The sequence below is a fragment of the Rousettus aegyptiacus genome, unplaced genomic scaffold, assembly GCF_014176215.1.
Source record: "Rousettus aegyptiacus isolate mRouAeg1 unplaced genomic scaffold, mRouAeg1.p scaffold_m13_p_6, whole genome shotgun sequence".
In the NCBI taxonomy this organism is placed as follows: Eukaryota; Metazoa; Chordata; class Mammalia; order Chiroptera; family Pteropodidae; genus Rousettus; species Rousettus aegyptiacus.
In genome coordinates, this window is record NW_023416309.1 from 77,504,760 (window position 1) to 77,522,115 (window position 17,356).

The 17,356-nt window shown below is 40.2% G+C and overlaps 1 protein-coding gene across 5 annotated transcripts in view; it reads left to right on the forward strand.

The window, feature by feature from the left end:
- Positions 1–17,356, forward strand: part of SMG6 (SMG6 nonsense mediated mRNA decay factor) — a 192,648-nt gene that overhangs the window by 67,339 nt on the left and 107,953 nt on the right. For 4 of the 5 annotated variants that reach the window (XM_016138892.2, XM_016138891.2, XM_016138893.2 and 1 more), the window contains exon 11: positions 17,238–17,354. In XM_016138892.2, coding sequence (XP_015994378.1) covers positions 17,238–17,354 — 117 coding nt within the window. Of the gene's footprint in view, positions 1–22; positions 42–17,237; positions 17,355–17,356 lie in introns of those variants that run through there. The other variant, XM_016138894.2, reaches the window with a different exon arrangement.

Below are 17,356 nucleotides of genomic sequence, written 5' to 3' on the forward strand. Positions count from 1 at the left end.
GCACATGTGACCTGAGAAAGAATTGCTTGATCTCTGGCTCTGTAAGTAAGGACTGGCCTTCCTGCTTGAGTAGGTCCTGGTAAAGCCAAATTTGAAACATCATGCCACTTGTTTTAGCATTTCTAGTTATCATTGCCTAGTTGGTTGAGTCAGAACCTGGAGTTAGTTTTTGGTGGGGTATGGTTTCAGGTTTGTAGACTTCCTGGTTGATGGCTGTGAAGGGTTGGTGCCTGATGTAACTGAATAGGGTGTTACTTCAGGTTAGTAGTCCTTGTTTTTGCTTGGCTGGTTGGGCTGAACCTGGTATTACTGTTTCCCAAAGAATATTTTTGGTTTGAAAACTGAAGGTCAGCAGTTCGCAAGTGCCGAACTTAAAGCCAACTCTGTGGTTTGTCTTGTGCCACTGGGCCAGCAGCACTGCAGCCCTGATCGATTGATCTGCAACAATATGAGACCACGAACAGCAACTGCCAGACAAAACTCTGTCTCACCCCATTTCCCTGTCCAACCTATCTCTCTGCCCAGATCCCCTTTCTTTTCCTTGTATGTCTGTCTCACTCTTGGTTATGTATTTCACTTTTTTGGGTCTATCTTTTTCCATCTCCCTGTCTCTTTCCATAACAGTTTTTAATAATGTTTTAGTTAGTTCCAGCCTTTACCCTGAATGGATCCCACTGGAAAATGCATTTGAAAGGAAACAGTTATACACTTCCCTTCCTTTGAAACTCTGTTGGCACCTTTTCCAGTGCAGTAAACCATACAACATGTTATTTTCAAAGTTTCCAAACACAGACACGCTGGCGTTAAATTTATGAAAAAATATTTTATTCAGCTGTATGGTAACTGTGACTTTCAGAGATGCTGATCAGATTTGAAATTGGTGCTGACTTTTGGAACTCCAGCAGGTTTTCAGATCTCTGCGGGAAATATAGCTACATTAGGGAGTCTGAGATGTTTTGTGCCTTGGCCTTTAATTGTAGGTTGGGCAGGAGGAGTTAAAGCAAGAGATGTAGATGTAGGGATCTCCCAGCCACACCCAAATGAAAACAGGGAAAGTCAGTGAGTCATTGAAGATTATTGTATAGCTATGTTGGGCACAGAAGTAGAAGGTAAATTCTTTCTATTTACAGAAGGTAAATTCTTTTCTGTTTACTCCAGTCAAAGATTGGTTTTAGTTGTTTGTGTGGTATGTTATTTACTTTAGGGTACCGTGGCTAAGAAGAGTTTGTATTCAAAGCAATTATGATGTTGCTAATGTCTATAAATGATTCCTCATAGCCTGATGAAAAAGAAAGGTATGTTAGAATTAATTTTATATATTTGAATGTCATTGAATTTGAGGTTTGAATTGGCTCAATGAGGACAGTGATCCTTCTCAAGGATCTCAGCTGTTTGTTCAGAAGATCCCTGGGAATTTTCTTGAAGTCTTTTAGAATGGAGTTTCTAACAAATTGCTCAAGCAGGTGACCTCTGTCTTGGCTCATTTAGGTTTATGCACTGTGCCATTTCAGCTTTTCTTTGCTGACCAGCCTAACAGCGGGTCTACTTCAGGGCGTTCACATAGATTCTCCACCTGTTGTCTAGTATACTAACTGACGAAGACAACCCACAAAAGCTGAGCATCCTGGAGACTGTATGTCCCAATCAATTCAGTTAACAGGGCTTTCCTAAGCATTGAATGTCTCTCATTCTTAGCTTTTTGGGTAGCACTTGCCTTTCTTGACTGCTGACATTCTAGAAATGCTCTCAGTGATCATGACTTTGTATTCTCTGTTTTCTCCTTCTCTTCTGCCTATTTCCTAGGTCTTCTTTTTTCCCCCTGTCCAGCATCCTAAATATCAGCACTTACTAAGTAATGTTACCTTGGCCTTCCTCTCTTCAGTCTTTCCCCATTTGTGTATTGTAAAATCTCATGGTTTTAACAGTCACCTCTCTGTGGATGGCTCCCAAATCTCTTTCCTGCTCAGATCTTTTTCCTGAGCTTTAGCCCACATTTCTAACTTCTTATTGGACATTTTCACCTGGGATCTAAGGCTTAATAAAAATTTACTTACTGTGTTTTTCACGTATTGCAAGTCAGGTGGAAGCAAATTTTTAAGATGGAGATTTGCACTCCCCCCCCCCCAGGAAGTTGCTCTCAGGGGGTGTGAAAGATGCAGGATGGGGCAGAGAGAGAAGTTAAACTGCACTGCAGCTGTAACAGAGGCCTTAGCCAGTTCTGCATAGAGCTCTGGAGTAGGGCTAACCCTTCAGTGTAGTCCCAAATTGGGCCAAAGGAGTTGAATCATACCCCAACCCACCCTTCAGTCAACCATTGAGTATGAGTTACCCCTGGGGAGGGGGAGCGACATTGGGGAGATGCATTTCTTCAGCTAAGAACAAGTCTGGGAGAGGGATCAGCTGAGATCTACTGCTCCCAACACTCTGAACAGTTGGAAGCATGAGTGCTTTAGTCCAGAGGTGATCTGGGCAGTACACCAAATCATCTGCTGCCCCACCAGAGCTGTTCCTCCTATGTACAATATTTCTGTTATTGGTACCAGTGTCTTCCATGTGTTTCAGCCTCACTGTTTCTTTTTTTTAAGTCAAAGTATAATTTACATAAAACAATAATGCCCAGATTTTAAATGTTCAGTTTGATGCATTTTGACAAATGCCAACCTCACCTTTTTTCTTCTTTACCCTGTGTGTAAGGAGTGTTTGAAAATAACAAGAACCATCTTGAAATATCTTAAACAAGAAGAGGAATTGTATTGCAAAGACCTTGAGGGCAAGGATAAGCCAGGTCTGCATAAGGGATTGGAACCGAGAAATCTTTTTCCAGTTCCTCTGCTTCTTTCTGCATATCACTTGCCCCTCTGCCCTCTCTCCATCTTGGCACTTAGTAAGGGTTTGATAAATAGTAGCTTTAATAAATATATCATTTTTGTTTATGTGTATTTTTACAAATAGAGTATCTCACTCTTCTTAATGTCCATCTGTTCTACTGTATGTATGTCTCATACTTTGTTTAAGTAGTCCTCTACTCATGGACATTTAGATTGTTTGCATTCTTTTCTGGTCCAAACTTTGTAGCAGTGAATTTCTTCATATCATTTCACACATTATCTTTACCTCTAAAGATATTTTTCACTTTATTCTTTCATTTATAGTTAACTACATGCATAAATCCTATTGGACTTGAACTCCTTGAGAATTCAGTTCATATCTGATTGCATCTTTGAAAGCTAAATGCCTAGTATGGGGTATGTAGTAGCTGTTTAGTAAAGGCTGACTGTATAAATAAGGAAATGAAATGCTCTGGCACTAAGTGATACACTACTCAGAACAGATCAACTCTGGTGACCAGGCACATTGGTAAGTGGTTGGAATTTACTGGAGTCAACACTGTAGACTCTGTTTTTGTGGGATTTCCAACCTAGTGGGGGAAGCTTGATGGATTGTAAATCCTGTGCGAGGGCAGCTTTGAGCCACATGCCTGGTGCATGTTATGGTTAGAAATACTTCAAGTCCAGAGGAAGGAGGCCTATGAGGCAGCACAGTACAGACTTAATATATGGTGAGTCTTAAAGGAAGGACTTAGATAATGGAGAGGAAAGGGGTAGGCTTTGGAGAGTGGGTAAAGAAGAATGGCCATTCAGGGCCACAGAGGCAGATTTGCTATTTTATTTCTTTTTAACTGTTGTTATTCACAATCTTGTGGTGTGGACTCTTTTTTAAGAAGCAAGGCAGTGCTCTATAAATAAATCTCTTTGGTCTTTTGAATGAGGCAGAAGCAGGTCAGTTCCCTCCAAACGGAGGAAATCTTACCAAGAAAATAAAGTTGAACTGGTCCTTAAAAACTGTTTGGCAGGGGATGCTAATCTCAGAATTATAGAGCTTTGTTCTCCATACCAGTGTTCAAATATAAATTTAGCCTTTAAATCTCTTTGCTTTATAGCATGCTGTTGTACTTTTTGTTTTAGAAATACCCTCAAAATTTTAGTTTAGATCATTTACCTTTTGTGTCAATATGTCTTTATGTATGTGTATATTTAATAGTATATATGCGTTAATATGTCATTTAGCTTTTTTTAAACAAGAATCTTTTATAGCATATGTCACTTTCTCATGTATTTAGGATTTTCTTTAAGATTTTAGAATACTTCAGTCTTTTGTCATTAACTGCATATAGATAGCACTTTTACTTGAGTTTTTCTGGACCTTAGTCTCTCTGTCACATACTGAATGTTGGGTAAACAAATGACATTATACATCAGGGATCTCTGCTTAAACCCTTCACAAATTTTTTTGGAATAAGAATCATCATCTAATTTAAAATTATCTAATTTAATATTATTTTAACTTAGTTTTAAAGATTTCCTTAAAGCACTGTATACCTATTAATATAGAAAATATTTCTGTATCTATGTTTTTGGAAAAACATTCTTAGATTGTGATACCTATGTCTCACCACACGGAGAACTTTAGGATATTATTTCTTGGGTATCTTTTAACAATATGTAGTACAAGGCCATGTGTTTTAAAGACCTTTTCAAGATCTTTGTTCATTTTTTTCATACAGTATCCCTTGCATAGAGTCCATGTTTTAAAAAAATTGTTTTAGAATTTGATGCTGAGAAAAGATTTGTTTTTCCTGAGGAACTGATATATTTACTCCTTTCCAATAATGACAGCTATACAGTTGTTGGTGTTTCCTTTTTTTGCTTTGACTGCCAGGAAAATTAGAGGTAAATTTTAAGTTCATTCATGGCAGGCTGTTAGCCCATGTGATTGACATATTTGTATTTTCCTTTTTCTTGGTCCTGATTTTCTACATCTACTTTAATGTTTTTTTTCATTGTACATGATTTTATCTTAAGCTGTCAAAAATCTTTTGCGGAATACATGTGAAAGAGTAAATGTAAATAAAAAAGTATAAATCCAGTTTAAAACAATGAACATGGATTTCAATAAGTATTGTTGACAACCAACTAGTCAGCAGACTGAATATACATTTGGAAGGGCTGTACTAACAGGGATATCCTTTCTAAAGCTTATAAATCTGGACTAACTAGAAACTCCTCAGTGGGTTTCTAGTCATCTTTGAGTGCTACCTTTCTTACTTTCTTCTTTAGCATAATTGCTTTATTTAGCTGTTATTCTCCTGGCCTCTTTTCTACTTAAAACTACATGTTACATGGTAGGTGGGGTTGGATGAAGTCAATACTTACTCACTCTGGTTTGGGCATTGATCCTGCATTATAAAGCTTTGAGGAACTTTTTAAGGTAAATTACTGGAGCAGAGCCAAGTGAATGTGCAGATCTGGATATTCACAAGGATTCCACCCAAGAATTATGACTTAATCATTGGCCCCATTTTTCAGGACTGTACTCTTCGAAAATTTGCTTGATGGCTCTAATCTTTCTGGAAGCTCCTCAGGAGTCTAAGAGATCCTTCCTATCCTGGGGACCTCTCTGCCCTGCCTGTCTCAGAAATTTTTTTTTTTTTTGCATTGTTTACAAATTCTGCCACACTTTAACATTTTTCAAGAAGGTATGAAATGAAAAGAAATCGGTTTAATCTGTTAATATGGAAGCTGAGTACTCTTCTGTCTCTCTACCTCTCATATCAAAGGAGCTTTCTCTGAATCAGGACGTCTGCAGGCATTATCTCTCATTAACTTTTACTTTAAGTCCTACTTTCTCCTGAAACTTCATACTCACAAAGGCGGGTTTCAAGCTGTTTGAATCAACTGCCAAATCTCTGCTTGCTCTATCAGAAGGGATATAGCTATATTAATTCTCACTGTTGTAAAATAGCTTCCTTCTAGGTTGGCTAACGAGCATACCTCTTAAGAAGCCGCCTCTACTTCTTCTCCACAACCTTAAGTAACTTCTGACACAAGAAGTTCTGATGGAATTTCATAGGGACTTACCTGCCTGATGTAATTAAGAAGCTGCCATTCTTGTTTATTCTTCCTTTGATTCCCCCAAATATTGGGAGGCAAGCTTCCCAAAAACCTCTGGCAAGCAATATAGAAGCAGAAACTGCCCTACGAGATCTACTTGTAACTCTTCCACATAAGATGCTGAATGGCAGGCCCTCTTCTGCTGGGCTCCATTCCTGAGGGACTCAGCTGGTGCCAGCATGGTATTGTGTTGACAGCAGCTCTCTGTGCCCAAGAAGGGACATGTTTTTGAATAACCCTGGAATGCAGTAGGAAATTCTGAGTGACAGAAATACCAATCCAAAGATACAATTAGGGTAGAAATGGACAGAGTGTGTTTTGACTGGTGATTGATTGATTTCCCAGAAAATCCATAGGAGTATCATTTCTAAATTGCATGAGTATTTTCAAGAAAAAACCAAGCACTTCTTTGCTGTCTTTCTTGCCAAGGTGTATTGACAGGGCTCTGGTGACATTTCTTGATCCCGGAGTGCCATATAAAGGGGTAGGGAAAGCCAAACTGTTCTCTGGAGGCCTAGTACTTCTGTAGATCATTTTCTCACCTTCAGAAAGTAGTAGTTGTGTTGTAATGCTATAAATGCTATAACGCTTTGGAATCAAACAGGTCAAGGATCTGAATTCTCCACTCAGCTATTTATCATCTGCGTGACCTTGACGAAGAGAGTTAGCTTATCCTCTTTGAAGCTTGGTTTCCTTGTCTGTAAAGTAGGAAATGTCACTGCCAGTTTGCAGGGGTTTTCTAAGTGTCAGATTAGATAAAATATGCAAAACATCTTGCCCAGGGCCTTGGTAGATAGTAGACACTCAGTGATGTCCAGTTTTCTTTATCAAATTAGACTATAAGTTATGAACTCTTAAAATCTGAAATGAGTCAGACTAGCCTTTAGAATATTATTTCTCTATTTTAAAAAATTACCAGTTTTATTGAGATAAACTGATGTATTTTAGACCGCACATATTTAAAGCGTACAATTTGGTGAATTTTGACATCTGTGTACATTCATGAAACCATCACCACCATCAAGATAGTGAACATATCCTTCATCACCAAAAGTTTCCTTGTGCCCCTTTGTAATCTATTCTTCTCCGACCCTCCCCTCCCAAGCCCCACATTGAGGTGCTTTCTGGTACTGTACATTAGTTTTCATTTTCTAGGATTGTTCAGTCCCCCCTTCCCATCTTGTGTACTACACATAACGATTTTGACATTCATTCATGTTGAATGATTCAGTAGTTTGTTTCTTTTTGTTGCTTATGTTCCATTGTATGGATATACCATATTTGTTCATTCATTCTCTTGTTGATGGACATTAAGGTTTTTCCCAGTTTTTGGCTGTTATGAATAAAACCTCTGTGGAACATTTAAGTGTAAGTCTTTGTGTGGACAAACACTTTCATTTCTCTTGGGAAAGTGTGTAGGAGTGGTATAGCTGGGTCATTGGGTAAATGTGTTTTTTAACTTATTAAGAAACTTCACAACTGTTTTTCTAAAGTGGTTGTATCATTTTATATTCCCAAATCAGTGTGTGGGTTCCAGCTACTTCACGTCCTCACCACACTTGTTATTCTATTTCTGTCCTTTTGATTATAGCCATTCTGTTGGGTGTGGAGTTGTATTTATTTATGGTTTTGATTTCCCTCATGATAAATAATGTCGAGCATCTTATCATAAGTGTATATTGAGGATGTACTTATTTGCCATCCAATATCTTTGCTCATTTTTTAAATCTTATTATTAAGTTGAAAGAGATCTTTATATATTCTAGGTTTGAGTCCTTTGTCACATATGTTTTACAGCTATTTTTTCCCATTTAGAAAAATTTTCTTTGTGGCTTCTCTTTTCATTTTTGTCTTTTGAAGAGCAAGTGTTTTTTTTATTATTATTATTTTAATGAACTCTATTTCCTTTAGAGTTTGATCTTTACAAATTTATTGGCAAAGGATCAATTTAACATGGTATTGCAGTTGATCCTGCCAATTTTTAAAACTTAATATTTATCTGATTAATGGTCCAAAGCAGTGCAACACTGAAAATGTATAAGTAATTTCATTTATGAAGAAAACAATGCTAAGGCTCATGTTTTAAGCAACATTTTCCCCTGACTGCCCTTATTTGAAAAATGCACATACCATGGGTTTGAGATTTATACCTTTACTTATTTTTTGAGCAGCAAAAACATGTTTAAACAGCTCACTTAGCTTCTGCAATTCGTTCTTCTTGTCATCTTTCTTCACTTTCTCATCACCTTCACTTTGTGCTGCTTGACATGGATTTTACTGATCCGGTGAGTCATACATAGCCTTGATGATATTCTCTTGCTTTACTCCTATTCTTTAGACAGGAGTTTTGTCTTCCCTCAACTTTACCTTCTTTTTTCTTATTTTCTTTTTGGTTGCCCCCTGGCAGGTTTTTGCTCAGTCCAGATAAGGAGCCACACAGCTGAGCATTTCCAGCCACTCAAGTGAAGGCAGCACAAGATGAGAAAAAGTGTCTGCAGCACCTGCACACAGTCATCAGCTAATTGAGAAAATGTCCCCAAAATGTCTATGTAGTCCTTTTCTATGTAAAAGAGAAAAGTTTCTGGAATCCTATATTATATCTTTGGGGGTTTTATTTGTTTACTTGTATTACTTGTGTACTTTAGCATCTTACCTAACTTTAGTGTAGTATCAACACCATGAAATTCACATTGGTAAAATCCACAGACCTTATTCAGGGTTTACCAGTTATACCTGCACTTGTTTGTGTTTGCATGTGTAGTTCTGTGTAGTTTTATCACATAGGTAGCTTCATGTGACTACTACCACAGTCAAGATGCAGAACTGTTCCATCACTACAAAGCTCCCTCATGCTACCTCTTAACAACCATCCCTGCCCCATCCCATCCCCAAATCCTAACCCCTGTTTTCCATCTCTGTAATTACATTATTTCAAGGATATCATAAAGTGGAATCATATAATATTTAACTTTTTGAAATTGGCTTTTTTCACTTAGTGTCATTTTCTGATGGTCTATCCCTGTTACTGCGTATGTCAGTAGTTTTTTTTCCTTTTTATGGCTGAGCAGTTTTCTATGGTATGGCTATTTCTACAGTTTAACCATTTTCCCATTGAAGGACATTTGAGTTATTTCCAATTTTAGGCTATTAGGAATAAAGTTGCTATGAACATTTGTATACAGATTTTTTTGCAAAAATAAGTTTTCATTTTTCTGAGATAAGCATCCAAGAGTATGATTGCTGGCTGGTTCATATCATAAGCACATTTTTAGTTTTAAAGGAAATTGCTAAACTGTGTTCTAGAGTGGTGGTACCATTTTACATTTCCATCAGCAATGTGTGTATGATTCAATTTCTCTGCATCCTCACCAGCTTTTTCAATTTGTTACTATTTTTTGTTTTAGTCATCTTTTGTTTTAGTCATTCCAGTAGATGTTTTGTGATATCTCATTGTAGTTGTAATTATCATTTTTGTAAAGGCTAATGATAGTGACTGTCTTTCCATATGCTTATATTCCATCCGAATATCCTTTTTGGTGAAATGTCTGTTTAACATATTTTGTCCGTTTTCTGATTGGATTATCTTCTCAGTGTTGAGTTGAGAGCTCTTTATATAGTCTAGATACTAGTTCTTTGTAAGATGTATAATTTACGAATATGTTTTCCCAGTCTGTAATTTTTCTTTTCATCCTCTTACAGTCTTTTGCAGAGTAAAAGTTATTAATTTTTATAGGATTTAGCATATCAATTTTCCTTTGATAGATTTCAGTTTTGGTATCAAATCTAAGAACTACTTAGTCCTACATCCTGAAGATTTTCTTCTATTATTTTTCCAAAAAGTTTTATGTCTTATGTTTTTCATCTAAATCTTTGATCCATTTTCAGTTAAGTTTTTTATAAGGTGTGAGACTTAGGTCAAGTTTCTTTCTTTCTTTCTTTCTTTCTTTCTTTCTTTCTTTCTTTCCTTCCTTCCTTTTTTTTTTTTTTTTTTTTTACTTGTGGGTGTCTTAATTGCTCCAGTGCCATTTGGCCATTTGTTGACAGGGCTATCTTTTTTCCTTTGACTTAACCTTGGAAAGAATGATTATTCTCACTTTGTTCTTTTTCAAAATTATTTTAGCTTTCACATAAACTTTAGAATAAGCTTGTCTTTGTCTACAAAAAACTTTGCTGAAATTTTGGTAGTCAGTGGGTTAAGTCTATACATCTTTATGGGGAGAACTGAGATAGCTACAATGTCTACAAAGAGTCTTCCAACTATGAACATGGGAAGTCTCTTCAGTTATTTAGGTCTTTGATTTCTTTCATCAGTATTTTGTAATTTTCAGCATGGGGATCCTATACATACTTTGTTAAATTTATACCTAACTATTTCAGGTTTTTTTGGCACTATTTTAAATGGTATTATGTTTTAAATTTTGGTTTCCACATAGTTGGTATCTCAAAGCTTTTTGTGCAGAACTGTGGTTGGAGTAGTCTGAGGTTTTTATGTTTGTAGCAAAAGAAAAAGGAGAAGTTGGAGTTTGAAGCTTGAATCACAGGCATTTGAAAGCCAGATATGAAAACTGTGGATACAGGAGCAGATAGACTTGAATTCAAGCCCCAGCTCTGATACTTACTGGCTCTGTGGCCTTGGGCAAGTCATTTAACTTCTCTGGGTCTGCTTCCTCAACTGTCAAAAATGATTTCCTTTCCCTCTGATGACAGAATAATACTCCTTTGCAAGTTTTTTGTAAAGCTTTAAGATAATATATAAATGTTTTGTGCCTAACACAGGTCTTGATATATCTTATTTATTATTTCTGCCACAGCGGAATCATGTCGTTTATGGTTAGGATTCACAAATGAGAGAGGGAGGTATACCTACAGTTGTAAACAACAAATGTTTCTTGAACTCTTCATGGTGCTAATTTTCAAGGACATGAAGTCTTGACATAGCTGTTTTCCTTAAGGGGCTTATAACTTTGTTGGGAAAAATGTTACATGTATAAAAATTCCAAGACAAGGTATCACTTGTTAAGTTCCAAATGCATTGGGCAGTCAGAGAACTTTCTCTTCCTGGGTTTTGTTTGCCCTTCTGTACCCTGTTTAGTGAGGTGGCTTCTGGATGTTGTTGATGAGAAAATGAGAGGGTAGGAGGGAGTGTGTACAGATTTAGGGGAAGGGAGTCATGTGGGAATATGTAATTAATTTTTATACTTTCCCCAGTAAACCATCGACCCTTTTTATGATGTCATGAGGGATTCCTTAATTTTGCAGCTGCTTCCTGATTACGTCAGAGAGGAGCCTCTCACCCCACAGCCTGGAGCTGCACTCATACAAGAATTGGAAACAAATGAAGTGCTGAATATCTAATGGCTTCCACAGGGAGAGCCAGTTCAGACTTCCCAGGCCTCCTTTTTCAAGGTCTTCCTCAAGTATTTCTGACCCCCTGAAGTGTCTTTGTTCTGGAAAGACAGGACTGGCCCAGAGCCAAGTGGGCAGGATCCTGGGGACTTCTTGATGCATACCTCCCTCACTCCAGGTGTTCTGCAATCCCAAATTTCTGCCCCTTTCCTGGATTTCATTTGGTGGGTGTTATCCTTTTTTTTTTTTAATTCCCCTCTTTAATTCCACCCCCTTCCACTTTTGACTTATGGATGTTGCCGTTTCCCCTTAAAAACTGGATCTCTTGAAGACAGGGTGTCTCCTCCTACAGGCTTGCCGAGTACACCCAGGGCCTGGCACACCCTGGGAACCAGGTGCACCAGGGCCTGGCCTGTGGCTCCACTTCACTTCGGGCGCGAACCACGGACCTTCTGCATGTAAAGCAGATGTGCTAACCACTACACTATGGAGCCACCACCGGGTATTATCCTTTTTGAGACCTCAGGATCCTCTGCAGCCGGCTGAGATTATCAGAATTTTTGACCTGTTCCAGTTCATCGCTTTCCTCCCCCACATCATCTCCACCTTCTCTTGATTTTCTTTCTTCAGCATTTCTGACATCCGTGCACTCTTTTTTAATCCAAGTACTCTACATGTAATTTCTGTTTTTTCAAACAAGGTCATGCCCTCTTAGCTTCCCAACTGGTCTCTCTCCCTATTACCTTTTTCTAGCTACCCTAATCTGTCCTAAATGCTTTTACTAGGTTAATATTCATGAAATACTCACCTCTGCTTCATTTGGAAACCTTGAATGAGTGCCTTCCTCACTGCCTGTCGTGTCAAGTCTGTTTTCTTTGCTGTGGCATTGCAGGCCCTGTGTTTTGTGGTCCACATTACACAGCAGACTGAGTATAGTGCCTGCCATCTGGGAACATGCCTGGTGTGTCCCTGCCTACATGCCTCCTTAGTACTTCATCCTGCCATTCCATCTTTATCTTTTGCAGCCCTGCTCAGAGATGCTCTCTCCCATGAAACCCTCTCTGATATACACTAGCTAAAAATAATTTCCTTTCTCCCTGGTGACAGAAAGCATCTTCTATTTTCCTTATAGCATGTAATGCATTGTCTTGAATTATAGTTTTTTGGGTATCTGTTCTTATTAGATTATCATCTCAAGGACAGAATCTTATTTCCCTTTATTATATCCTCCACAATTGGGCACACAAATAAATATTTTTGGAAATAATGGGAGAGATCACCTTGTTAGAAGGATTTCCCCTGCCCCACATCTACTCACTAAAAGAAGCGCGTTTTACAATCCTAGAAAATCCAAAGGGAGTAGCAGGCATGACACTAGGGGCTCTTAGAGGGAAACATTATCTTCCACATTTTTCTGTGTTGTTAGCTGTACCCTGTTTGGGGATGTGTCATGGCTTGCCTTCGACTCAGTCAGCCTGTGTTCTGCCATTGTGCACAAATAATATGCTTGGGTGTATTGGTGCTTGATTTTTCTGACTCATTTATTCTGCTCCTCAGGGAATGAAATTATGCCCTGATGGCATGGACACCTCTGCTTTTGCTCTGGGATTTAGTTTGGTTCCTATGCAATGACTGCCTCCTCCAGACCTTCTCTTCAGCCAGCAACTGACACAGAACCCTGTGGCTCAAATAGCAGCAGTCAAAAGATGCTCTCCCTGTCCACTTCCTGTAGACAAGGAGGTTTTGGTGGGCTGCTCAGGAACTGTGCCAGCCCTGTGTCTGACTAGTGACTGACTCATGAGAAAAGCAGCCTTATGTCTGAAAGATAAGAGCCAACAAATCGCCTCCAGGTGGTGGTAGTTTGGAGGTGACTGACCATTTCCTCTTTTGGGGAGGAGCTGGTGGGGAGGGAATCAGTGAATAAGTGGTCTTGCCTGCATTTTTCTCCAGCTATTAGTGAAGCAGCCAAGCAAATAGTTGGTTCTCTCTGCTGGAACGGCTAGTGGGCTTCAGTGCCCTCTGAATCCCTTCTGCTGCTCTCAGGGTATCAGACTTACGTGTCATCCATCCTGTGTCTTCCCTTCATTACTGTTGTTCTCCTCTTGCCAAGAAGCTGGCTGTGTGCACCAGGGAAACTCTGCTTGTTCCATTACTGCCAGATTGTGTTTTGACCAGCCAAACCTCATCCCTACTGATACTGGTTTACTCCAAACCTCTCCTTGACTCGGGAGTTGATCAGAAGCAGTGATTCTAAACCACTGTCCCTTGCCTGGGCTTAAAGGGTCCAAGCAGGTGGGCCTGCCTCTCCTCCCCTCCTCTTCCCTCTCCACCCCTCCTGCCTCATTCCCATTTCCTGCAGGAGGATGCTTTGCCATCCTGGAGCCGTCAAGCACAGCTTTGCTTTGGCAGCACCGTCGCACACACACACTGGTGGGAGAGGGGACGTGTTTATCACTTTTCCTGGAGATTATCTGTTTAAGCACTTCTCTGACAGTTACAATAACAAGGGCAGTGTGTTGTGTTTCCCAGCAGAAGGACACTTGCTGTTGAAAGATGTATAGCACTAATTAGAAATACATAACATCCGGCCACATGGCAGCCTTCTCCCGGCCGCTCCATTTCCTGATTTCATACAACTTTGACGACAGTTGGTTTATGTTTTCCATGAATATGTTCTCAGAAAAATGAGAATGTCTCCCTGTTACATAGGAGTGAAAAGAATATTTCTGCCTGAGCAGGTATTTGGCCACAGGAATAGTGGGAACTGTGGTCATCTGCCCATCTGAGAGCATGTGGGAAGGGGCAAAACCAAGTTCAGACCTCAGGTGACTTTCTTGGTAAGAAATATTTCCGTCTGACTTGTTAGCCAAAACCATCCCCCTAAACCCTTGAGCAAACCTGCTTTTAGAAAGAAGGGGAAAGGCTGTTTCACAATGTTAATGAGTTCCTCAGCTCATGTCAGGCTCCTACTACCTGACACAAAGCCAGAGGAACCCAGGCAAATACCAAGGCAAACAATGCTTTTTCCTTCCCCACCCACATCATTTGTTGGCCTGGCCCAGCCCTACTCTAGGGATATATATGGGCATTCGTCAGACTGGGGTCAGTTTCCCAGGTCTAGTCCCAAAGTGGGTGGACTCTGGGAATCTAAATGCTGTTTTCCTACCCACTTGTAAAAGAGTGAATACTTTTCAAGGAACAGCATCATCTGGCGTCTAACCCACAAAAGCACAAGTGAGAGTGAAGAGCATCTCCTGAAGATACCACAGCACTTAATATATTTCTAACTGGAGGTATTGAGTTTAAGTTGCCATGGTTACTAGGGGGCAAAGAACTATTTTTTTCACCGGATTGAAATGTTTTACAGTTGCAGGGACCCTGTTTTATTTGTAGTTGTGTCCTCACATACTCAGTTCTGTGTTGAGCACATTGTAGATACACAGTATATGCTAGTGGTACTATTGAACCATGGAGAAGGGGAGGCCTCCCAGAAAGGATTCCATATGAAGTGGTCATTCAGAGAGCGGACTGAAACCTAGGCATTCTGACGCCCAGATAGCTGTGATATTGCCACCCGCTTGATCAGAGCAGTAAAGCTTAGTGCCTTGTACCTCCCCATCAGTCGGACCAGATACCTATCAGGGAATGCTATCAGGCCTTTCCTGGGAAGGTGGGAGGTAGGGATAAGGTTGAGGTGACATAACCATGGCCAAGAACAGAGCAGTCATGAAGCCGAACAGCTATTGCTCTGAAAAGTAGTTGATCCTTTCCAGACCAACAGAAATGAGGCTCCAATTTTTGCCCCCCTGCCTGGTCCACAGACTTTATTGCAGGAGGCTTAAAAAAGGAGCCATCCTGGACTCCCCAGAGGCCACAGGTGTCATTGTTCTTAGGCAATTCATTCTTCTTCTTGAACCCTTGACCCCAGCCCCCACTTTGAATTCTAAGAAATAGTCTAGCCTGAGATTGCCATTTTTCATAAAGGTGGAAATGGACATGGTGAAAGTAATTTCCCCCTGCCTCATCTTATCCTTATCCAGGCTAATGAGACTATCTTATTTTCTGTAGCCTTGGGCTTCTTGAAATACCAGTCCCTTGGAGCTAAGACCCTCCCCTCATTCCTTTGAAGGACCTTCTTCATGCAGGTAGTTTCTGCCTGAAATGCCTAGTTGATGAGGGGACACTAATGTGTACTCAGTGTGTCATCACCAAGATGTGGCCTCGACTTGTCTTATCCTAGCTTCCTCTATCCTGGACTTATTCCTCCATTCGTGGCTTTGTTGCCAGTTAGAGGCAGGCCGTTAGCACTGCTCGGCAGGGGCCTGGGCTGAGCTAGGATGGTACAGACAGTGCTGCTGCCTGTTGAAGGTGTAAAGGGGAGATGCTGACAACTTTTCTTGGGATGACTTACACATCTTCCTCTTTCCTACTTTCTATCCTCCTTCCTCTTCATTGTTAGATGCTTGTTATCTGTCTCTAACAGAGGTTTAGGTCCTTGCCAGAAGAAGAATTAGAGTGGTGATATATTCTAATCACATGGATTGTTACCACTTCCATACTGCCTGCCACAGTTGAGTTGCAAACTTAGAGGGTGATGTTTGGAACCAGTGGGCACATGAAAGGATGGCAGGAAAGCCACAATAGAATTGCTTCACTGATGCTATTCATATGGAGGAGCAGCCTGCTTCTCACTCTCATGGCTTTCAAAGTGGTTTGGGGCTAGCTTTGTATACTCTAATCATGTTTGCTCCTGTGATGAAGACGATTAGGCATAACTGTGGCTGTATAGTATCTCCTAGAGTAAAGACTTCAATTAGGCCCCATTGACAAGACTGTTGTCAATGAGGAGAGAGGGGAGAGGGCTCCCTCTTGGCTATGGAGGTTAAAATGCAGGCAGGGACAGATCAAACATGTGGACAGTTATCCTTTTAACACTTGGAGATTGTGAGAGTTCTCCTGTATTACAGAGGGAATTAGCAAATTAACTGCTGCCAGAGCTAGTGAGTCTGGCTCCTGATTTCATCTGTGTGTATTGGGTATCTCCTCCTCTGAGGCTACAGGTTGGGCTGCTGCCTTCTATTTGTCACTGATTTCTCTCAAGTCTGGGCGAAGTGGCTGTCAGGGAGGGGCACTGACAAGGAATAGGTGAGGGCAGAGGTTTGGGCGAGTGTGTGTAGCTTCTGCCAAATAATACCTCTGGCTACCACCAAGTTGGCTCCTTAACTGACCTGGATCCAGAGGGAAGTTAGCCAGGCTGAGAAAGTGAGGAGGAAAGGGTGCTAGTATTGGAAGCCAGATTTGTTTTTAGCCCTAGGGTAAAGAATTTGTGAAAATAAACACTAATTTGGATTAAATGCTTCTTGTGTGCCATGTACTGTCCTATATAAAAGTAACTCAGTGAAAATAGGTTGTGCCATATGTGGTCTCTTAGGAAGAGGAACATAAAGGGGGTAAGGATGGAACCAAAGGTCGGTGATTCAAAAAGATAACTTTTAAATTTGTGTTTTTCTGATCTTAATTGGTATTTGTACTCCTGCTATCTATACATTAGAAAGACTAGTTAATTAAATATGAGTTCTTGTTACTGTGGCTTTACATTATCAGTAACCAGCTAAAAGGAGAGCTGCAGCTCTCACTCAAACTGCCCATCTTGGGGTAACTGGTGCTGAGGAAGTGATGTGATGCAGAATTTAACCAGTTGCTCCCTATAATAACTTTATTGAGTGTTTACCCAAACACCAGGCATCGTGGTAAGTGCTCTATGTACATTATTTTATTTAGCCTTACAACTACCCTTTGAGAGAGAGAATATTACTACTCCCAGTCTTTGGTGAGGAAAAGGAGCTCAGTGAGATGACCAAGGATGCACACTTAGTAAGGAAGGGAAGAGTAGCCCTTGGCCCCCAGCATACTGATGTAATTTCATTTGCCTCTCCTCAGACTGCTTCTCAGAGGAGTGTCGCTCTGTGATCCAGGAGCAAGCTACAGCCCTGGGCTTGGCCATGTTTTCTCTCCTGGTACGGCGCTGTACCAACTTACTTAAGGAGTCTGCCAGAGGT